At 38.9% G+C, this 24,074-nt stretch overlaps 1 protein-coding gene across 8 annotated transcripts in view; it reads left to right on the plus strand.

Annotated features, from left to right (window-relative positions):
* The first annotated feature begins 21 nt into the window (after nucleotides 1-21).
* SLC7A2 (solute carrier family 7 member 2) overlaps nucleotides 22-24,074 on the plus strand; it is a 71,772-nt gene continuing 47,719 nt past the window's right edge. Inside the window, exons 1-2 of one of the 8 annotated variants that reach the window (XM_082374794.1) lie at nucleotides 71-179; nucleotides 2,327-2,411. Coding sequence is in view for 4 of the 8 variants with exons in the window: in XM_082374791.1 (XP_082230917.1) it covers nucleotides 372-656 (285 nt within the window). In the remaining 4 variants the exon portion in view is untranslated. Of the gene's footprint in view, nucleotides 180-213; nucleotides 333-358; nucleotides 657-2,326; nucleotides 2,412-17,393; nucleotides 19,820-24,074 lie in introns of those variants that run through there. The other 7 variants (XM_082374795.1, XM_082374796.1, XM_082374791.1 and 4 more) reach the window with 7 other exon arrangements.

Raw genomic sequence — 24,074 nt, forward strand, 5'->3', positions numbered from 1 at the left:
TACACAAGCGGCGCCCACCTGCCCAGCCCGCCTTCTGCAGCGCGGCGGCCCCGGCGCTCGTCTCGGCGCGGACCAGCGAGGCGGCGGCCGCTCCAGCAGCCTCCCCGAGCCGCGGGCCCCGACACTCTCCAGCCGCTCGCCCACCCACGGCCCCTCGTCGCGGCCCTCGCGCTGCCGCAGTAAGTTGCCGAGGGTCGGGCGGCGAGGAGGGGCCGCAGGCGAGGGGCGGCCTGGGCGCCGAGCCGGAGGGGAAGGGCTGGGGCGGAGGCGCCCGGGGCCGCGTCCAGCTGCGCACAGCTGCCCGGAGGCCGTGCTCCGGCCCCTCGGAGACGGTGAGTCCCGGGGCCGCGCTCCGGGCTTCGCCTCGCCCCATGCGGCGCCCAGGGCGTCGGGATCCGCGGCCGCCGTGCGGGTCACGGGGGCCGGTAGGCGGCCTGGCACGGCGACGCCGCGGGTCCCTTTGGCCGCCCTGGTCCCGAGGGGCCCTGGGCACCCTCGTGCGGGAGGACCGGCCGGGCCTCCGCCCCCGCCCTGCGCACTGGCGGGTCCCCGAAGTCGCCTGCCGCTCTCTTGAGGCTCTTGGGTTACATATAGGACACCGCTCGGAGCTCTGGAAGTCTTTCCACACCCTGACCTGCCCGGCACTGGTAGGACAGGTAAAAGGGCCCGTGGTGCTGTCTGTTTGGGGTATTTCTTAAGTAAAGGTGCAGTTTTAAACCCTTTTGAGATGGGCTATACTCTTTCAAGCCTATTTCATGCCGCCTTCAACCTTGAACTCCAAATACCATTCTTGACGTTTAGGAGCTCTGCCGGTCAACCCCACAGTACCCGTTCCTCCGGAGAGCTTTGCAACTTCTGGGTATGCGTATATCCAATCCAAGGACTAACATTTTCAGGGATTGTATTTTAAAGATATTGAAAAGAAATCCACTCACAGAGTTATATAAGTCTTTTGAAGTGCAAACAGTACCCAGATTTCAGGAGTAAAAATGTTCAAATATTCCAACTCTCAAATATGTATGCAGAACTGCCTAAAAAAGCGTTTACGACTGGTGATAAGATTTATCTAGTCGTTTCTCCAGAAACACTCATCCTTTTAACTAGGGGATATCGTCGGATTTTATTCAAGCAGAGCTATCTGAATCCCGTCGGGGACTTGAGATACGAAGTTAATGTGTCTGTGGCCTCTGACTTGATGCTTTTTTATTCTTGCCCTAGGCAGTCTTTAGAACTTCTGTCACTTCTCTTCCCCCTCAGCATTAATAGTAATTATTTCCTCAGGAAATTGCAAACATTTGTGCTTGTGATCTTCTTCTAGAAGATGTACAGGGTAAAAATATGCTAATTATATGTTTATGGTTGCTTTTTCCTTTTTGTAATATTAAATCCTTTTTTCTTTTAATCGCACTAAAGCTGGACATGGAATGATTTTTTAGTGAAATAGAACATATGCATTTTTTTTTCTCCTTGAAAAGTTGCTAGTTAGCTACTCTGGATGACTCTGGAAGCCACATTATTCATTAGGAGTTTTCAAGTTTCCTCCATTGCCCCTCATTTGGTTTCTGCACTGTGCCTTGATTAGGGGAATGTCATTTACCTTAGTCTTTTTGGGTGTGCCGTGGCCTTGGAGACCAGAGTAAAACTCTGCATGGTATCTGCAAGGATTCAATTTGCAGAATCCTTGGCCTCGTTTAGCTTAACCTGTTACTAAAGCCCTTTTGATTCCAAAGTCTCTAATCATTATCCCTGGATTTAGGGGCTGGAAGGGAAGACATGGTACCTGTTGGAGTTTTAAAAGTCTGAAAATACTCTGGAGTTTTTCGTCTTGTACGCTCATGTGTTTTTGTTATTGGGGCATATGTGTCTGAAGGATTTTAAAGTTCATGTTTCTTGCTTTCTACTGCAAACCTGCTCACCTTCTCAGAGTGGAGGTGCCTAGTCGCCTTTCTAGGTGGCCCACCTTGTTCTCTTCTCAGGCTGCCTTGCGTAATTTATCATGGGTTCTCCTGGCTCTTCTGGCCAGACCTGGAGCCCTTGTCTGTGGCCATTCCTTCTGTCTTTTGGCCCTACTTTTTCAAATGGACTCTCCCTCATAGTCTTCCTTTGTGACTTCTCTATTTAGCTTAGTTTCTGTCTTCCCTTCTGTTTTGTTATATTTGCTCGCTGCTCCATATATCCATATCTGTCTCTCTATACATGTATGTATTTTTTAAGTGTTCAGAGCCATCTGCTGGTTTTATTCTGATGCCCTTCAGTGACCAACTTTCAAAACAGAACCTTGAAGATACCGGTATGTTGCTATTTGTTTTATTATTTCCCCAAACAGGATATGAACCCACTGATTTCATGGACTGGCTTCTTGTAGACTACTTACTGCATGTCAGACATTTAGAACAAAAGCAACATTTTCAGTTGAGTATATTTCTGAATATTCACATACTTAGTAACGTGCCCATTTGGATGTTTCGGCACCCAACTGAATACTGAAAAACTCAGTTAACTAAGATTTCAGTTACATGAAACCTCTTGTCTAAATGATTTTGAGGACTTAAGTGGTTAACTTAGTCCTACACCTTTATCTGAATATTCAAAACCATGTAAATATAGCCTGGATAAGAAAAAAAATAATGATATTGTTCTTTTCATTGTTTTCTGTTTTAATAGCTTTTCATTCTACAGCCTAACACAATGTCTGGCACATAACATGTGCTCCTTATTGTTGAGTGAATGCCACTAATTTTAATACTTTAAAAAAGGGTGTTATGTCTGTCTTCAAAGGTATATTCCTTCATTGGAAAGTACTGAGTCCCTACTCTGTACTCAGCATTAGACATCGAAAAGTAGTGTGCAGCTCCAATTTTGGAGAGATTCTACAGTTATTTTTATATTCCGGAAACCCTCCATTGATGGATTTTAAGAGTAGTTATTTATTTTGTTGTAATTTTATGTAAAGTAACAACACCTATAAACAGATGACTTTTGTACTCTCTACACCGGGAAGCAAACAAGGAACACATTCTCTGAAATATGAAGATGATGTTACTTTCTGTTCCATCGTCAAAAGCACATGAGCTTTGGCGTTTTTGTTTTACTGGTAGTAACACATTTGTCCTGACTCTTATATTTTCCTTTCATTGCATTTCTGGCTATTTTCTAAGAAGTGGTGTCTGTGGAAATGTTGTAGGTGCTATGGACAAAACCAGAGCAACAACTGGGGGTTCATTTCCACCAGACTCTAACTAGTTGATCAAGCTCTAACTAGCTGAGTTCAGATAATCAGAGCATGATTTACCTATTAATTTTTTTTGTCCAATTTAGTAAAAATAACTGTTATATATTAATCTGTGGAAACAAGCAGTATGCTATTATTTTTCAAGTGCTTGTGGACTCTTTTAAACCTTAAATGTTTCTGAGAATGGCCTCTGCTGCCATTGTTAACCTTCTCATTGGTAAGTACAATTAGTGTTGACTTAAGATTTGAGTTAATGTGGTTTTTGTTTAAAAGTCTGGATTTGAATATGTGGGTCACATCTCTTCTGTTCATATTTAGACTTTTACTTACAATATCTCTCCTCAGAAAAGTCTGTGGTTCTCGGTTTTTCTGGGTGTGTACTAACATGAATGGTTTGTTGAAAATCTTGAAGTTTCTTACATCCAAGATTGAAACATCAGCTGGGGTGTCCTATGTGATGGCTTAGTACTGCAAATGTCATGTATTTAATTTTATGCCTTCTCTTTATCCCACTACAAAAATAAAATAAAAAATACAAAAATAAAACCCATACGTTCACACCTATTCTAGTGCTGCATACTAACTAGCGCCTCTGTTCAGAACTTGTATCATCTGGGATTCGACAGTGAGGTGGATGAGATAAGAACATTTCATAACCTTTCTTCTAGGAGTTTAAAAAAAAAAAAACAACCCTGACTATGTTATATTCATTTTTGGAATATTTTATGAACAATACACAACAAAGAATTTTTATGTTCCTTGTTGATTCTTGCTAGTTTTTCCCACAGTTGTGGGGAAAATTCTTTTCTTTCCTTCGCCCACTCTGGTTTCATCAAGGCTTTTAAGTCTTCATACAGTCATACCTAATACAATGCTGTTTATGCCATCAAAGCCCACTTCCTTCCAGTGGAGACCTAGTGCTCACCGTGGATAGAGCTTGATGTCGCCAGGGTTGCTGGACGATACTGTCATTAAGATGCTCTCATTTTATACTTCCACTGTTGCCCATCTTTTTTTTGATTTTAATGGATCTTTCCATTTAAAAACAGATGCTTGTCTTTTCAAAAAGTCAAGTTTAACATAAACCTTCAAGCTCACTTTTTATTCATTCTACTCCTTTGTGGGCAGAAAGATGTTATCTGAGTTGGTAACTTATCATAATTAGAAGATAAAAGTTGACGGGTTAGGGTCTTTTCTTCACTTGGCTCTGGATATCCAGCTGTCATCTGGTAAATGATGATAATGATGATAGTCACTAGCGGAATTAACAGTTATTATATATTGAACCATAAGGAAAAAATTGGTTCTCTTGGCATGTTCAGCCTTATTTGTTTACTTTCTCAATGTGAACTCAGGGAAGATTTTTCAGAATGCAATTCAATTTCTACTTTAAAATAATCACACTAAAATCTCTAGAATTTGAAATATATTTGAGTGGTGGGATGGGAGGTCGTCTCTGTATCACATGCAAATTGTATTTTTCCAAAGTATGTGTATCCTTTGGATTATCTCCCTCACCAGCCCCCATTCATCCTGCTGGTTTCTTAAAAAAAAAAAAAAAAAAATGCATCCATTTGGTGGAAACAGCTGGATTTGATTTTTGTGAAACTAGCATGCGAAATCATAGTTTTTAGCAACTGTATGTGCAAACAAATTACTGAATACTGTTTTGATACATTGGGATTCCCTTGGAATAGGGGATATGACTTTGATTCTAAGAATATCCTAGGAGCTGATCCATTTGGAGTCTTCCATGATCGGAGGTTAGCTAATCCATTTTGGATGAATATGTGTTATAAATATATACAGCCCAGATCGAGAGTCTGTAGAGAAGCGAAGAATAAATCAATGACTTGGTCTCTGTGGGCTTTGACCACCAGTGAAGGGGTTAACAAGTACACACACAGTAGGAAGAGAATGATAAAGCTGCCATTTGATTGAGCCATACACAAAGCTGAAGGTATCAGGAGGAGCGGTAACAGTCTGTTCTAAACTTCTCTTTTTTATAATGTATGTTGTGTTCCTGACATAGACTAAATGCTCCATCAATTTAAGGTACTACTGTCATCACCATTACAGTTACTATTATTGCTGTTAAAACCACTATCACTCTTCCTCCTCCAGTTGCTCTTTGGTGAAACTTGGGTCACTTAGACTTGAGTTCTGACTGAACATTTATTCACAAAAATTTGCATTTGGGAGGGGGCAATAATACTTATTAATCATTTGGCAGAACTGTCTGTCATTTATTACCCTGACACTCAAGAAAATTATGATGTTTAACTGAGAATTCAAACTATTCTGAAAGGTCTTGGAGGAAAGTTAAAACACATTAGGAGATCATATTTTAGGTGGAAAATTTGAAGAATAAAGTCATTCCAAAAGTGCAGTCAAATTAAGAACATGAGATTATCTTAACTTCTCACTCTGACAGTTGAGTGTTACATTGGTTAAGTTTAGTGCATTTATACAAACTTAGTCAGTTTAAAACCCATAAGGGGCCTGGTCAGGAATATAAAAATCGTAAGAGGTCTTCAGCCATCCCTCCCACTTTTGCTTCTCCTGCAGGAGTCCCTCTGAAATACAGGAAAGCAGTCCCCAGCTACAGTTTAGTGTTGGTTCCAGTCTTGGCTTTCAGTTTAGAATGGACAAAGGACTGATAAAAAATGCTGGTTGCTGAAGAGATACTTTTCTATTACTTGTTAGAGAGGGAAGATTTCTTTTGTTAGAAGGAAAACCATTCAGTTCAGTGCCTACCATTGACCTAGAAGAAGAAAAAAATGTTCTAAAAGAAATTATACAACCAAAAATATATTTACTGTCATCTTCAACATAGCTCTTCTATTGTACAAGGAGGGTTTTTAATGAAGACATGGAACTGGGTACCACTGCTTCACCTTCCAGGTTTCAGGCTCTTGTGAATGTACCTTTAAAAAAAAAAATCTGATAATTGTTCCCAAGAGGTGGTGTGGGTGGGGGAGAACAGGCAATTGATTTACATTCTCAGTGCAATAGGCAAATCTTTATTTAAAGGAATCCTGGGGTGAATCCATTTCTACTAGGTAAAAATCACTTCATAGGGTGTTTGTTTAATGGACCTCAGATGCTCAGAATTCCTTTAATCATAATTCTTTGTTTGCAGTACACTTTGTCATGCCATTGTTGGCTCATGTATGGCCAATAAATATTACCCATTTTAGATTCTTGGGTTGGGTGGTGGGTGGATATTCACTGTATTATGATTTTAAAATGATATATGAATAAATAAAATTTTAAATTTCCCCTAAATAAATTAGTAAATAAAATTTCCACAAATGTCTCTTTTGTGTTTTTCCTTCAAGTAGAGAACATCTGTACTGAATGAAATTTTCCTTTCATTCAGAAGGACAGCTTTCTTTAGACAGTGATTTTTTTTTTCCTCCTAAAATTCCTTTATATTCACTTCCATAACATTCCTGGTATCTTGAAGCAAAGGATACTTATTATTTTTCAATGGGGTTCATAGTCCACAGGATATCTGCAATTTGCTTAGGTGCTTTTGTCCTGATAAAAATCCAAATGAAAACTTCCTTATAGTTTGTATCAACTTGGACATGAATTCCTCTGGGAAAAGCCTATGTCCAAAAAAATTCAGGCTACTCTGTATAGATTTTTTTATGTGCTTTAATTATCATATTAAAGAACACAATTTTATACTTGTATTTCAATCCAACACAAAGATTTAAGTGGTTTATTTAATTCCGTTGTAATCTGAGCAATTGTTTGGGAGATATTTTCGTGAGACTTAGAAGGAGCCTGGGGTGAGCTTTGACACTCCATCCTGAGGGCTTATTAACATTCTAGAGTGTTTGGGCGACATTAGGAATTTACCTTTGTTCCAAGGCAGCGCATGCTAGAAAACGAAGTCAAATTGACTATGATTAATCAGGCAAAGTGAGATTGCTGTTTCAGCTTTTAGTTTTTGACGTTTTGCAGTGATCTGGACTTTCAGGAAGGAGTTGACAGAAGGACTAACAACCTTCATCCAAGTGTAAAACTTACTGAGAGTTCAGTTTTTTCATCCCTTTGAAATTAAAGGGCACTGCTGAGTTTTTAGTGCATCTCAGCATTTGGAGTAAGTATTGAGCACCAGCTCCGTGCCGTGTGAGCATGTGTCTGAAGAGGTGAAGGAGAGAGGCCGGTGGGGCTCCCACTTTAGTCTCTATGGAGCTTCATGGTGTTCAGAGTGAATAGTTTCCTCTCTTTGGCTTTTTAACCTATACTTTGAATTTACATAGACATATTTAGAGCAGAAATTCAAGGTCATATTCTTTTTCGTAGAATCATATTAATGCTTACAACATGTGGTCCATGCTGTTTAAGCAGTCCCTGAAATGTACCTGTGTACCTCCTAAAAGACTGGACAAGTGAATCAGGTGGGAGAACTAAAGAGATTCAGGTTGAAAAAGAAAAGATTACATTGACATATGTCTTTTCTAATGAAAGGCTTCATGACAAGTTTCATACAGTTTTGATCAACTGTATTTGAACTAATGGCACTTATAGTTCTTTGGTATAAGTACTATAGTACTTAGAATTCTTTGATATCCAAAATATCAAAGATGTCAAGTTCTTTTGATTCTAATAATGTCTATACTTAAGTAGAAGAAAGAAGAACCACACATATGCATGTAAAATGCCCCTACCCCATGGGAGTTCAAGAATCCCTGAATTCCAACCAGTGGACACCTAGGGTTTCTGGAACCCAGAATAAGAAAGAACCCTGCAATTCAGAAGACATTTCAACCCGTGGGAAAACTGTCTTAGGAGAGAACACTTTGGGGCAGGATGGGGCCTTCCCGGTCATACGTCCTTTCCCCTTGTTGATATAACATTGCTTGTGGCCTCCGAGGAGGGGCTGAGAACGGGCTCAGAGGTGGGTGGGGCAGTGAGATGCTCCGAGTTAAAGAGCTTGGACAGTAACGCAGTGATGACCATTCCCATTTGTGCCGTGGTGGAAGCAGTTCCCTGGCCTTGAAGGGATACTTTGGTCTTTAATTGTCACCAGCATCAAATTCCTCCAAAATTCTCAGAATTCTTTCCTCCAAATTCTGAGATTCACAGATGTCTATGTCTACCTATGGTCCAGGAAATAAATTTGATTCTAAGTTAAGCTGAGATCATTGAGTATGTATAATATATACACAAATGGGAAGAAAAAGAAAGAATGGATAAGAATAATCCATGCTCTCTTTCCTTATCTAAAATTGGAATACCTTTCGAGTGACATTAGAAATCCAACCTTATGGCTCAATGTCAGGCTGGCATGGATCTTCTTGTAGAAATCTCTGAAATGTAATAAACTTATAGTTTAATAGAACTAAAGAGGTCATAATAAAGACGTAAGCATCACCGCAGAGCCTTGTCAGTTTTCAAAGTATAAAATAACTAACTGAAAGCTTTTCCTTTTACTTGTCATGTTCGTTTAATAACATGCCTAATGAATAATAGCAAAGCAGAGTGAAGAATTTTTAAGTTGGTTTCTCTGCTGAAATTCTTATCCATTGCCAAACTTGCTTTGTAAGTGGTTAAGATCTGTAAGGTTTTGTTGCAAAAAGGCCCTCTTTTACATGCATTACATTTGTGACATAGTGGTTGTGTAGGTGGAGTAGGATGTGTGTGCAGTATTCATCAAGAAAATAGCACAAAGCACATTTACAGGCCATGGAGAAACAATAGCGGGTGTTGATAAAATTTGTAGTACTAGAGCTTTGAAAACGTGCCTGTTGTAAACTCTCCTGAAACTTAGAATTCCACCTTTAAAACAAAATCGTTTTTTCATTAGATGATAGTACATGAATAAGGCACTGCAGCCTGGAAATTTGGTTCTACCATTGTAAAAATGGTGAGACACTGTTGTGATAGCAGGTTTTGTATTCCATTCTCTAAACTTAACAATATACCGAAAGCTGTCTTGTGGGCAATTTCTGAAGTTTGGAAGCTTTCGCCTCCAGCCCCCGTGGTCATGGACAGTTTACTGAGTTCTTGGCTCTAAGTATGTACCAAGCATGGTGCTAGGCAGGTTTGGAAGGGAAGTAAGCTCCTGAGAATGACATTTTAGAGCTCTCTTTTAATAGTTAGGGAAGTGAGATCTTAAGAGTTGTAACTCATCTGAGGTCAAGACAGCTAGGAGCAGAGTGAAGACTTGATTTCAAGCTTTTTGACTTAGCAAAAGCGCTGATTTATATCAGGCCATTCCATTTTTGTAAAAGCAAATCATAATCACTATAATACACTACTTAGGTGGTAGGAATTTTATAAGTGGGGATCAAAATACAATTTTAACTTGAAAGTTTTTAATTTTAAAATTTCTTGGAAATTAACATATTTGAATAAGACATTTTAGTAATAGCGACAAGCTCGTGATGTGAACAGTTATTATTAAATAGCATATTTTAGCCCCAAAATGGAAAAATGTAATCTTAACCTAAAATAAAAAGACTTTACATATGGATTCTAAGCCATCTAAAGTCATTAGGATTTATACCTCGTAAGTGGTGCTTTTAAACTAGTTCTGTTTGGAGTGCTGTTGTGCTATCTTTCAAAAACAAGCTGTTTGAATTTTTACTTTTTCTGATTATCATAGCTAACAGATGGTTTGCACTTAGTTCAGTGAACCAAACAAAAAAAGAACAGACTTTGCATAAAATTTCTGTTGATAGTGCATTTTATCTCACTGAAATGGATCATATGAACTTTCTGAATAATGAATAGCATATTTACATTATTCTGATCTTTTTTGCTGCAGAGTAAGAAAGAAATGTGAAGGACAGACAGCCTAGCATTATCATTTTAAAAGTTATTCTGCTGAATTAAAGTATTTTTCTATTCTTACTGCATTGCTAATGCTGGGTATGTTCCATGCGCTGCTTGCAAAAAATTGTTCCAGTGACTTTGAAAGCATAAGGCACTATTTATCTCATTGAACTACTAGAACTGGTAGTAAATTAATTTTTATAAGGGTTTTAAGCCTTAAAGTTTCAAGAACCCACATCATTTTGCTAATCCCAATTTTAAAAGAATTTAGTAGAGTTGCAATCCAATATTTGACTTTCTATTGATTCACCATCACCGGCCTGTTCATAGTTGTTGGTCAATGCTTGTGTGTGGTGGGAAATGTGTACGTGATGGTGGCCTAAGGTGGGCAGGATGGTATTACCGAAGTGGTGGTAACTTGACTAGTGAGGAGTGCAGGTAGCAGCTGTAGTAGTTGGTACCAATGGTAATTGAAAGTTCAAGAGTCTTTTGTTTTAGGAATGGGGCTTTACTTCATCACATACAATTTTTTTTTTAAAGGTTTTTTTTTAAAATTATTAGCACCTTTAATTATTATTTATTTTATTTTATTTTGGTTGTGTTGGGTCTTCGTTTCTGTGCGAGGGCTTCCTCTAGTTGCGGCAAGCGGGGGCCACTCTTCATTGCGGTGCGCGGGCCTCTCACTATCACATCACATACAATTTTAATTCATTACATATTAGACCAGAGAAATCAGTAAAGTGGAGCTATATAATTTCACTTCTAATTTTGTATGCATGAATCAGAATTCAGATTGTTTTCAAGAATTGGAAGAAAGGTGCTCATTTTATTGAACTAAGTATAATTTCTGTTGAGTGAAATAAAAGGGGAAAAAAGAATGCAAAAATCTTTATTTTTTTGCCCTCCCAAAAATGATGTGTGTAGAATAATGTTTTCAGGCAGAGAAAGTAATTTTTCTCTAGTATTCTTGTCAACAGAACTTCTACTGCAATTATTTTCTGAATTGGATTTTCCATGTCTTTAAAGGCATAATATATGGCATTGCTAGTTTAATAAATCATGAGATTCTAGGCTCAGAAGAAGCCTATATATTTCATTTTAAGCAGAACCATGCCTAACCATTCCTCATAGGTGTGTGTACTATGTAAGAGTGAGCTGGAGATTGTACATGTGCAGACATAGCTGCAGGAAAGTCAAAATTTCCTAACTAGTATCATAAATAATAATATTTTCATATTTAAAAACAAAATGTTGAGACTATCTATAACTGAAGAAAACAATCAGCATTTTGTCCTTAATTTCTTAATCCCAAAACGTCTATGTAACAGTGTAAGTCAAAAAGGAAAATCCTGGGCTTCTCTCAACCCACAAAGAGCATGTAAATATCAAAGACACATAATAATCTTGATTCTTCCCTGCAAGAGTACACGCTCTGCCCTTACAGGATTGCTTGGGAGCAAAGTAGCTGAGCACATTCATGAGGCTTCCTTTACCTCACAGAGTCTCCCGTTGATTTGGTCCCAATTCCCTGGGTACAGGCATGTGATACAAATGAGTGAAACAGGTTAGTGCAAAATAGTAAGGAATGGTTGGGAACTGTGGTGAACCAGAGAGCAATCAATTTTAAAAATACTGTGTGTCCCAAAAACATACACTGGGAGTTGGGAAGAGTGACTGATAAAACATTTATACAGAACCAAGCAGAGTTCCTGCCACTGTGAGAATGTCACGTTGTGGAATGAGACTGCAGCCCAGAAAACCCATATTTGTATCCTAGATTCTCTTTAAATATGTCAGAACACACTGGCAAATGAAGCAATTCCAAATCTATTTTCCCTTCTTAAAAAGACACATAGAAAGAAAGAGGTTGGGAAATATCCATATAGTAGCTATTGACGGGAGTTGACTCCCATCAATTTTCAGGTTTTCCAGATTTCCCTATTAAATTTTCAGGTTTTCCAGATTTCCAGATTATCTTAAAGATACTCTGAGCGGAAGCAAAATTCAATCTTGGTAGAATGTCCTTTTCCTGCTTCTTAGAGCTCATATTTGTCTCTTAGGCTAGCTTCATTATCCTATCATTCAGCCAAAAATGTCCTCTTGTAAAAATGATCAACTAAAGCCTCATCTCCAAACAGTTCTACTTTTTCAAATTATGAATCACAACTTCCTTAAGTCTTGGAAGCATACAGTAGTGAGGATAAAGGCGGTGGAGACTGATAAATTTTGCTGAAATGAGAAAGATAAAATCTCCTGTTTGTGTGTGATCGGAATATTCCCAGCATTTACTATTGTGATTTTCTAGGCTACGTGGGTGAATGATAGAGCTTTTCTTTTCTGGTCTTGTGGAAGATTGTTTTATGTGTGATAGGTAGGTACATTGGTAGAGGTTTTTATTACCCGCTACTCAGAGTTAAATATTCCATACAGGGGTACATGGGGAAGGGGAGAGACAGAGGAATTACAGTTGCGAACACTAAAATAGACTTGTTGCATAAGGTGAACCTTTAAACTTGAGAAAGGTTTACCAAATCAATATTTATTTGATCTGAATAGGGGATATGTAATGGTGTAATACCCCTTGACATTTTTCCAAGTCATCAATATCATGAGGACATACCTTGTGGGTTTTTAAAATTTTCTAGTCACCGTGAACTTACATGATTATCACTTTTTTGGGAAGATGAGGAAGTTGAGTGGGGTGGGCGGTTTTTGGCAATATGGACTTTGGTGTAAACTAACTACCTGTTCTCTGACTATTGGTTTGTATCTGCAGAGAATCATGACAAACTTAGTTTATCAGCCACAAAAAAGAAGTTGTATCATTAAATCATAGAATCTGAGCTGGCAGATAATTTAGCTAATACCCTTTTAACTAGACCTGGTTCCTCACATTTCTGAATCATTCTGAATCACCTGTCCTCTCTTTAAAATGACAGAAATCTAACACCTTTCTTGGAAGGCAGCTTCTAATGGACAGGAACACTCTTTATTAGGGTGTGCTGCATTGTACTGGGTCAGTGTCTTACTCTTTTTTATATTATATCCTTTTTTTGTAGTTTTGTCTTCTAGTATAATATGGAGTCATTGTCTTCTTACACATTGCCATTCACATACTTAAAGAAAGCTATCATCTCTTCTCTAAGGCTTTCCCCCACCCCAAGAGTGAAAAGAAGCAAAATGTAGAAATATGAGCAACTTATCTTTCTAAAGCTCTTTACCCAGCACTTTTCTTATTCACTTAACCCTTATATCACTTCTGTAACATCTCTTTCCAAGATGGGAAGACCGAGAGTCCAGTGACTTGCCCAGACACATGGCCGGTAACCCTCAGAGCTAACTGGCTAGACTCAGAGCAGGGTTCCCTCTCTGGGGCCCAGCTACATCCCTGCTTATCGTACCTGAACACCTGCATCGTCTTTAATTGCCTTCAAGTCATGACATGGCTTCCAGGCCCCTCACCCTACCCTGGTCACTCTTTACTGGACATACTTGGTCAGCATTTAAGAAAAAGATGGCAGCTACAGCCAAGCATCCATCCATTCAGGAAATATTTGAGTGGCTGCTATGTGCCAGACATTCTCTAGGTATTTGGGATACACCAGTAAACAAAGCAGTCAAACGAAGTTCTTGCCCTCATGAAGCTTACATTCGGAGGGTTTCCAACAGGGCTCAGACCCCTTCCCCCACAGCAACACCCAAGAGGAGTTTGAAACAGCAGACTGAAGAATTGGAGTAGCGGGTTCTGTGCTCTTAAGAAGTTAAGATGGGGGACTTCCCTGGTGGCACAGTGGATAAGACTCTGCGCTCCCAGTGCAGGGGTCCCGGGTTCGATCCCTGGTCAGGGAACTAGATCCCACATGCATGCCGCAACTAAGAGTTCCCATGCCACAACTAAGGAGCCCGCCTGCTGCAACTAAGACCTGGTACAACCAAAAAAAAAAAAAAAAAAGTTAAGATGGGAATTCTATACGAAAACTTAAAATGATGTATTAAAAAATGTAATATCTCTGCTGATTTCCCCCTTTTCATCCCTTCAAACAGATTCCTTCTGTGGATTGAGAGAATAATGCTGACTTCTATTGAATTATACCAATTTATTTCCAGGCACAAAATGAGGCCACAGAAAAACTTTTGGTAATAGAAGAGAAAGGCCTCTGATATTATCAGAAGCCATTTGAAATAAAATCTAAGCAAAATGAAAGCATGAAAGATGTGATTTGCTGGGCCCAAGACTTTATTTGTTCTGGGATATGTTTTGAATTCAGACATGTGGGGAGGACTGAGAATACGAGATATTTGAGAACCCAAGAGATGGATAAGGAATGAACTAGATAAATTGTGAAATGAATACAGTGTTTCAGAAAATGGTATATGTCTTTGTAAAAGTAGTAAAAGTGTTCAGTTTTTTATTGCAGGAAGCCTTCTTTTATGAAATTGTTTAAAATTTTTGTAGCTAGAAGAAATGAGTTTTAATATATGTTAAAATTTTTAATACAGACATAAGTTATGATACTTATCTAGTTAATTAATTGATCCTTAAAAATTTCCCCATTGCTTATATTTTAATAACTATTATACTTTCAATCTTAAGGTAATAGTGGTTCATGAATTTGGAAGGTGAGACTCTATTGCAGATGAGGTTTTAAAATTCCAAAGTCTGCCTAGTATATTTTTGGTCTCTGCGTGATGCCCTTCATCATCAGCTGGGTCTTAGATGGGCTGCCGGGAGCCTGGGAACAGCTAGAATTCTGCATTTCTTTGCGCTGAAATGGTTATAGAGGAAAGGGCATAGAGGAAAGGGCATGGACTTTGAAGCTACACAGACCTTGGGTTCAAATGTAGGTCTGTGATTTTGAGCAAGTTCCCTAACATCTCTGAGCCTCAGTTTTGTCAACTAAGGATTGGACAACATTTCCGCTGAGGTGGTTGTGAGGATTAAATAATGTATATCCAGTGCCCAGAACATAATACAAGAGCAATGAATGACCCCAATGATTACTTTTTATTTTCATATCCCGAAGCCTGTGGTAAATGGCCTTGCTTATGAGTGGAATCCTCTTTCAGTTGTTTTTTTCTCCCCAGAGAATAGTCTCAAATATTTATTCCTTTTTTCTTTCTTTCTTTTTTCCCCCCACCATATCCAAAACTAAAGGAACAGTATCCTGCAGCTCTGTTGATTCTGAGTTTCTCTTCGGCAAGCTATCTTGAGCTACATGATGTAATTGTTAGCTAACATTGGCTTTGAACCAAGCTGTGGCGACAAGTTTCTTTCCTTAAGGCATGCTCTGGATAGTATTTCATCTCAGTTTAGAATCTGTACTTCATAACCGGACTGTTTATTGGCAAAGAACTGCCTGTGCTTCACTTGCAGGACGTGGTGGTGAGCGCTTTGCTCGTTCAGGCGCTGTCTCCTTGGTCCAGGGTTCATTACAGGAACGCTGAACTCTGAAAGACACACTTCACGCTTGTACCTTTAGATGGCACAAACCAGTAAAAACCTTCAGTGACTGTAACAAAATAGAAACATTGTGAGACTTCATTCCATTGCTTCTAAAAGGTCAATGCCCGTATCATATCTTACTGTTGTGAGTCAGACTCGATTTTGTGTCCTGACCTTGATACTACTAGCTAATACTTCACCTCTCTAAGCTTTGGTTTTCTCATGTGTAGGCTAGGGATAGGAATAGTACGTACCTAATTGGGTTGTTGGGTAATTTATTTGGGTTAATGTATGTAATGCACTTAGCCTACCTCCTAAAACCTAGGGTGTTTTGATAAACGTTAGCTCTCAGTAGTAGCAGCAAAAGAAAAAGTCTTAGTGGTGGTAGTTTATTTGTGTATACTTTATGAACATATCTCATTTCAGGAATTCCCAGAACTCTCCTTAAATTTTAAATTGATGGTTGAATTGTCTTTAAGCAATATCTTAAAGAAGTATCTTTAAGAAAGTCTCGCTCTTCTTTTTTATTCTTGCTGCGTTTTCTCTTCCCTGGATAATTCCAAGTTGCCTGTCTCTGAATCCTGTTTCCTCCAGCTCTGTGCCCCCAGGCCAGCCTCCATGGGGGCTGTGGAGTTATGGGCTCTTCTTTTGCCTCTGACGCCTTGTACGTAGGTGCTTGTTTCTGATTGCCTTGTGGATTTCTAAGCTTTGCTTCATACCCTTCACACTGTCTCTCTTACTTTTCCCTCTGCCGCTCCATCTTGTACCCTTCATTCATTCAAAGGTCACTTATATAAAGAACATGTGAGTTTCTCAGGTCTTCTGAATAAGGGTGGCCAGGTTCCTGAAACCAGCGTTCACACTTACTTTGCCAAGCTGACTCTTTCTGATTGCTTAAAATATTCTCTTCTTCCTCTTCTCTATAAGGCCTTCTAGACTGGTCCAGGAAGAGCACCCTGCTTCTTCTATGAACCTTGGTAATGGATCCGTCATCACTGTCTACCAGCAGAGCATCTGATAGATTGAAACATCTTATTCTCCAACAGTGAATAGGGGAAAAGAAGAGTTTTCTATAAGAAGAAATTATTAATGATTATTATAGTGAAACACATATATTAAAGCTGCAGTATATTTAGTTTTGAATGCTATCTGGCACTGATTTTAGAATTTGGGACTTTCTGAGACTATGATAAATGACAAATATGTTTCAAATCTTAAACACATTTTGTGTAAAAAATAGTAAATGTGTTTTAGCAAAGAATCATCAGTAGTAGAAAGTTTCTTCTTGTGGCATACATTCCATCAAAATATATTTCAAAGCCGAGTCATATCAAGCTTAGGGATTTATGAGAATGTATTTTTGGCTCTAATAGATAATACACACACACACACATCCTTTAGTTCTTTAAGTAAAAAGGCCAGTACTTTTTCTACACAAAAATTACTTTCACCTCAAAAAATTAAACATATTTTAGCGTCTTTTTCAGTTCAAGGGTGTGTGATTATATCCAAAGGGGTTATATGATGACACATAGAACAAAGTTTCTGCCTTGCAGGCTTATCAGATACATATGTTTTGGGGACGGGGCGATAAGCCAAATATATGTGACGCTCCAGTCCAGGGCATAGGTGAGGAATGCCATCCAGAGATGTGGGTTCTGTTTGAGGGATCATGCGGAAGTTTCATGGAGAAGGTCGGATTTGAAAAGGATCTTGAAAAAGGAGTAAAGAGGTATCTACAAATAGAGATTGAGGTTTAAAAGACATTCTTGATGGGGAAACAGTGTGAGCAAAGGACCCTGAAAAGTATGAGACCTGTTGGCAAAAGAGCACACGCTTCTCTTTGACCAAAGTAAGGTGGAATGTAAGGGAATTGGAGGGAGGGTAAGGGAGGGGGAAGAGAAGAGGAGTAATAGTAATAGCTAATGTTTATGGAGTACCTGCTATGTGCCAGGCATTGTTTTAAGCACTTTACTTGCATTAACTGATTTAATCCTAAGGAAGAGAAGGCCGGAGGCACAGATTGGGTCATAGTTCAGACTTTGGATGATGAGGTCATGAGTGTGTCATTCGGTTGGCAGTGAGGAGTCTGAATTGCCACAAGGAATAACTGAGCTCCTGCGAAATGAGGACCATGGATGAACTGAGGTTACAGCAATAAGAAGGGTATTCACAGGAAGTTTTAACTGAGGTAACTGGGCGTATTAGAAGTTCCCCTGCCCCCGCGTGCACACACACACACACACACACACACACACACACACACACACACACAAAATGAAGTTCCCATGGGCAGCAGTGTTAGTGTTTTCATATTTGCAAATTCCAAGTCTTCAAAACAAGAGGATCTATTTTTTAGTAGAGTAGGATGTTAGTTTATTTTATACTCCATTATTGATTTGTGTCTGCAGAACTGCTATTTGTATCTTAAAAGCAAGTCAGTTCTGTTACCTGCCTCACGGTTACTTAAATTTTTAACCTTGAGCCAAAATGCATGTTACTGAAATGATCTTCTGTAAACCTATTTCAGGCTTGGTGTTTTTCAGATACAATTTGATTTTGAAAGAAAACACATAGTACCATAATGATATTTACTCTTGCTGGTTTGTTGACATTATTGATTAGGCTAATATATGCCAGGTAACTACATTTTTTCCCCTATTCATCTTTTTTATACTCCTTGAGCTTTTACAGTACTTGCCTTCTAGGAAAAATATATTCCAAAGATGAAATTGTATATTTTGATAGAGGGAGGTCAAAGACATGTTTACACTTCAGAAAAAGTGCAGAGAAATCCCCTTAGAATCTAGGCAACATTTGGCATGCTTTGTGTTTTTCCCACACACAAAAGAGCTTGTAAATGGCCTGTGTTTGTTCTTTGTGATTGATGGGAAAGGGATAGTGTAGGACTGGAATAATTTATATCAGGTTAATTTGGCAGGATGCCGATCGTTTCTTGATGTTTAATTCTAGGCACATTGTTTCCATCCTGTTAGTTTGGGTAACCGTCTTGGCTAAGGACTTACACGGAGGGAATTCTGCTGTCTGGCCCACACGGAATTGCCGTCCATCCGGTGCTTCTGGAATCCTGGGTCAGACCTCGCTCGCTGTGAAGACAGCCGTGGCGACACCCAGACCAGAGGTGGTGCCAGTAGGAAGAAGGGGCCTCTTTTTGGCTTTCTGGCAGCATGTCTCTCATTAGCATAGGGTGCTAAGGAGGAAAACTTGAGGAGAAGCCTTGAAGAAAGCCTAGCTTTTTACTTGTGTCCCTGCCCAGAATGATGCACTGCTAGCATGTAGCCAGTTACGAAAGGAAGAAATCAAACCCGAACGTGAGGGCGAGTTTCTTAATGCTTTCATTTCCCACTTTAAATTTTTCTGTCAGGCAACTTCTTTAGGGAGATATGACCCAGTGGCCATGCTCAGGAAATTGTATTTGGAATTTCTTTTAACTGAAGCCTCAGAATATCACTGAGACTGTGCCCTAAAGACTATCATGGCTGCAGCAGCACAACCTCTTAGGCAAGGGGAGGAAAATGATCCAGGATATACTTGGGGCCTAAGAGACTAAAAACCTTACTGGCCACAGAGAAGCAGGGCTGAGCGTGTGGCCTGGGACCCACGTGCGCCGTGCACTCATTTGACCACCCTGGTAGCTGGCCGAGAGGAGGACTGGGCAGGATTCTTACTGTATCTTATCACATTTTCTCAGATGTTTGTCCTCAACATCTACTTCCCATACATGGACCCATACGTGAACACCTGAAATAAAGACTATGTTCTCAGCTTCTCTTGAAGCATTCTGTGGCGTTGGACTAATTCTAGCTAATATCAAGTAAGGAAAAGTGACCTCTGTGACTTCTAGGAAGTATCCTTTAAAAAAGGGGTCTCTCTTCACCCCTTCTGCTATGGACAGAATGTTTGTGCCCCCCACCAAAATTCATATGTTGAGAACCTAACCCCCAAGGTGATGGTATTAGGAAGTGGGCCTTTGGAAGGTGATGAGGTCATGAAGGTGGAACCTTTACGAATGGGATTAGTGCCCTTATAGAAGAGTCTCCAGAGAGCTCCCTTGTCCCTTCTGCCACGTGAGGGCACAGCAAGGAGATGGCCATGGATGAATCAGAAGGCTGGAATCCCTCACCAGACACCGAATCTGCAGACACCTTGATCTTAGACCTCCCAGCCTCCAGACTGTGAGAAAGAAATGTTTGTTGTGTAAGCCATCCAGTCTATGGTATTTTTGGTATGCAGCCCAAGCTGACTGGGACACTTCGCACTTCCTACTTCTCACTGACTAGAAGGCAGATGTGGCAGCTGGAGTTTGATGATCGCCTTTAGACCATGAGGTGAGTGCTGTATAGCAAGGATGCCAGGGGAACAAGCTAGAAGCAGCTTGTGCCCTTGATCCAGTGGGGCCCAGCCAGTCAGCCTGTAGACCTACTATACACAACAGTGAAATGAGCTTCTGGTCCAAACCATTGTTATCTGGGGTTTTCTGTCACTGCCAGCTGAACCTAAATCATAATGAATACAGGGACTTTATGGTAGTAGAGGTAGAAATGAAGACAGGCAAAAGAGATTTAAAATTTCAACATAGGATAGTTTTTCTTTTTGTTTTAATGGTGAAGAGTGTTATAAAAACAGAAAAAAACCTAGAAGGAACTGATAAGTTCTGGGATGAAGATATTTTAAAATTCAGTCCAATTATACTAGAGTAGCTTATATGTAGTTCTTTTGCATAGAAGTGGGACATTTGATAGTTGGAAGATTTTTCTAAACCTGTAGTTCTATGAAAGCTATAAAGTTTTATTCTAAATTTCTTCAGTATACTGTTAAATTTCATAAGTTTGGGGTTTGAAATGGCTTTGTGATTGATTTAACTGACCAATCTGCATTGCGGTCAGACTTGTACGATTTGGTTTTCTTTGAAATTTGTTGAGATTTACTTTAGGGTCTAAGTTATATCAGTTTTTATATATGTTTCTTATGGACTTGAAAAGAGTATGGATTCTCTACTTGTTAGATGGAGTGTTCTGTGTGTATGAGTACCCTACATTTCTTTCTGTATTTTTTATTGTTTGTCTCCCCATCTAAGTTGTGCTTTCCATTAGGGTAAGGACTGTATTTTGTTCACGGCGCTTTCTCCGGTGCCTAGAGCAGTGGCTGACACTTAGCAGATTCTGATTACAGTTTATATGTTAATTAAGTCACATTAATTGTGACGTTCAAATCGTTTGTAGTATGGATCATTTTTTTTGTATATCTAACATCAATAATTGAGGGAGGTAAGTTGAAATCTCCTACCAAAGGTGTGCATTTTTCAATTTCTCTCTATAGTTCTCTCCATTTTTGTTTCATGTATTTTGAGGCTATTTTATTAGTGTATACAAATTTAAAATAATTTCTCCCTTGTCAGTTGAATCTATTCACATTGTGTAATGGCCCTAATAAGGCTTTTAGTCTTAATGTTTATTGTATCTTATGTTAACGTAACTACATTGGCTTTCTTTTTTACTAGTATTTATTTGCTTGGTTTTTCTGTCTCTATTTATTATTGGTACTTGCATGGTTGTTCTTTCTCTGTCTACTTTCAACACTTCCAGGTTCTTTTGATTTGATGTATCTCTGTGATAACACATATTACTGGAATTTTAAAAATCCAATCTGATACTCTTTGACTTTTAACTGTAAAATTAGTCAATCATATTTACTATAAATTCTTGGTCTTTTAGACATGTTTCTATCTTAATTTATGTTTTATATGTGTTTTATATTTTTTATTATTTCTTGCATTTGGGGGATTTTTATTTGTTATTCCATTTATTTCCTCTACTTATTTAGATGATATGCACTCTATTTCTGTTCTTTTAGTGTAGACCATATGAAATTTTACCATGCATACTTTTAAAAAGTCTCCCAGATCTCTTCCCTAATAATACAAAAAACTTAGAATTTATGATCTACAACTTACATGTAATTATTGCCTTGCATTTTAGTTCATGAATTCTCTCTTTTGCTAATTCTTTCTCTCTCTAATATGCTGTTTAACTCATATGCTGAGTTTTTAATTTCTACGATTATATTTTTATTTATGTAAGTTTTATTTAGTTCTTTCAAAAATCTGCCTTTTTATTTTGGTGGTCTCTTGTTTTGAGTCATTTTAAAAATTTAATCTTTTAATTTTTTAAACTTTTTCTGCATAGTTATTCCATGTGCTTGTCTGGTATTTCCAGTATCTGAAGACTTAGGGGGGTTAAATCTGTTGGTTGTTTTCATTGACTATTAAAAGTAGTGGTTTAAACCTGCTGGCACTTTGCTCTTGGAATTCTAGTCTCCACAATTGTGAAAAAATAAATTTCTGTTGTTTGAACCACCGCCCCCCCCCGAAAAAAAAGTAGTGGTTTATTTTATTGCATGTATTGGGAAATTTTTGATTGTGAACACATATTATGTTGAATTTAATCTGTGAGAAACCTGAAGACGTAAACAGGGTGGGTTTTCCTTTGGAAATGATTTGCATTTATATATACAAATAAGCTAGGAGACTATTTGATTAGGTGCATAAAACTGCTACTGAGCTGGGCTACTTTAACTCCCTTTGTCCTACCCAAGAGGTAGGGTGGAATGGGGAGGCCTGAGCCAGTCTCCTTAGCTATCTGTTTGCCCAGAAAAAAGTCCTTGGGCCTCAGTTTTCTCCTTTAAATCTAGAGCACTGGACTGGCAATCAGTTTCATTCTAAATCCTAATTTCTATGTACCTACAAATATTTTAAAATAAAAATAAGTGGCTTTTATAAACGGACTCTTTTTGGTGTTCCAAGACATGAATGTCAAACACGTGTCTTTGGGTCCTTCATTTATATTATAATAATAAATTAACAACAGCCTCTGCCATCCACTGAGTGCCTGCTCTGTAGTGGGCCCTTCACATGCATTATCTCATTTGATCTCAAAACCACCTTATGAGAATATCTTCATTTTACCAGAGAGGAGATGAGGGCTAAGAAGTAAACACTGGTCCACCTGCCTCTGAAACCCCAAGGTCTTCCCTCTGGGTGGTTTTTAGGAGTCTGCTTTTGTCACTTAGCTATAGGATCAAATGAGCGTGGATGGTAATATTATCATTACACTTGATTCTCATTAGAATTTTTAAAGTGTTTAATTTTACATGAGGGCAAAATAATCTCATATTTCTATCTGATGCCCAGAAGGGTGGGATCCTAGTTGTTGTTTTGTGGTTATTGCCATTGAAAAGAGGCAAATGAAAAGCATTTTGTCTGCCCCTTCTCCCTTCAATCCCTGCTTCAGGAATGAGTACAATAATTGGCTAAAGTGTTCATGCATTTAGGTACATAGTTGTGACGTTCACATCTAGTCCTGACTTTTTTTTTTTCTAGTTTGTTTGTAGCAGGGAAAAATACAGAGCCACAATATGCCACTAGAATCAAGTTCTTAGCACACATGGTTAGTTGCCCTGTGCTTCCTCGGCTGTGCACAGTGATAGCACTTTAACTTTTGGAAGTGGAGAAATTACCAAAAATTATTGATTGGGGCAAGAGTCAAAGATGACTCAGAACTAGACGCTATCCCTGCACCTAGATAAAGTTGTAATCCAGCGTGGAACCATGTTTCTATGTATTTTCCCCATATTTTTGCTACAGTTGTGTTATTATCCTTTCAGCCCACCAGAGAAGTTTGCCTTGACTTTTCAAGTTGAATAATATCCTTCACTGGGTGTCCTAAATGTGCTGGGCCCTTAGTCTGCCCCATTAGAAATAACATTTTGCTTATAAGTATTCCTCTATTTGAAGAAAAAGGAAGTATTTAGAAGTCTTTTAGAAAACCAAGTAAGTAAGCTCTGGAATATGAAGCAAGAAAGTGGCCAAAAATCATAGTTGTAATTGTTAGTATTTGTTGCATTTTCTTCTGATTCCTCAATAAATTATCTTTACACTCCCAGAAAGCTGTCCTAGAAACAAGACACTACACAGATACGGGTTTGGAGAACTGTAGGCAAGTCCTGAGGGAGGCACAAGTGATAATCCAGGAGGGTTTGTTTGCCAGAGTTTTAATTCAACAATGAGCTGCTTACCTTCAAATGACCACGGTAGAATCCTGCCTTCTACACCTCTGTTCGTGGCTGGGTGCCTGTGAGCTTACGCTCAGAGTACATTAAGCAACTGGATGGTGTGAGGGCCGTAGATGATGAAACATTGTTCTGCTGCTTGCAAACAACGACCCTCCCGCAAGCGGGATTCGTTGAAACCTTCCTGTGAAAGATTCTTAAACAAACTTGGTCTTTGTTGACCAAAGATAAATGAAATAGGGAGGCCAAGTAGGAGCGTAGGCAGTTCACCGAATTTGCACAAGCTCTACTTTTTGGGGATATTCACAAAATGTTTGTCTCTTGGTGACAAGGAAATTATTTGTTTAAACCTTAGAATGTTCCCTAACGGCCGTCTGGCAGACTCAGTCTATGTACTCTAGATTTTTAAAAGTTAGACTTTTAAATACTCCGAGAAAATATGGATATAATTTCATGGACTGTATGTAACCCTAAAAGGTAATAATGTTTGGAAAGAAGAAAAGACAAATAGAGTTG

This window comes from Balaenoptera borealis (assembly GCF_965194805.1).
Source record: "Balaenoptera borealis genome assembly, chromosome: 21".
Taxonomy (NCBI): Eukaryota; Metazoa; Chordata; class Mammalia; order Artiodactyla; family Balaenopteridae; genus Balaenoptera; species Balaenoptera borealis.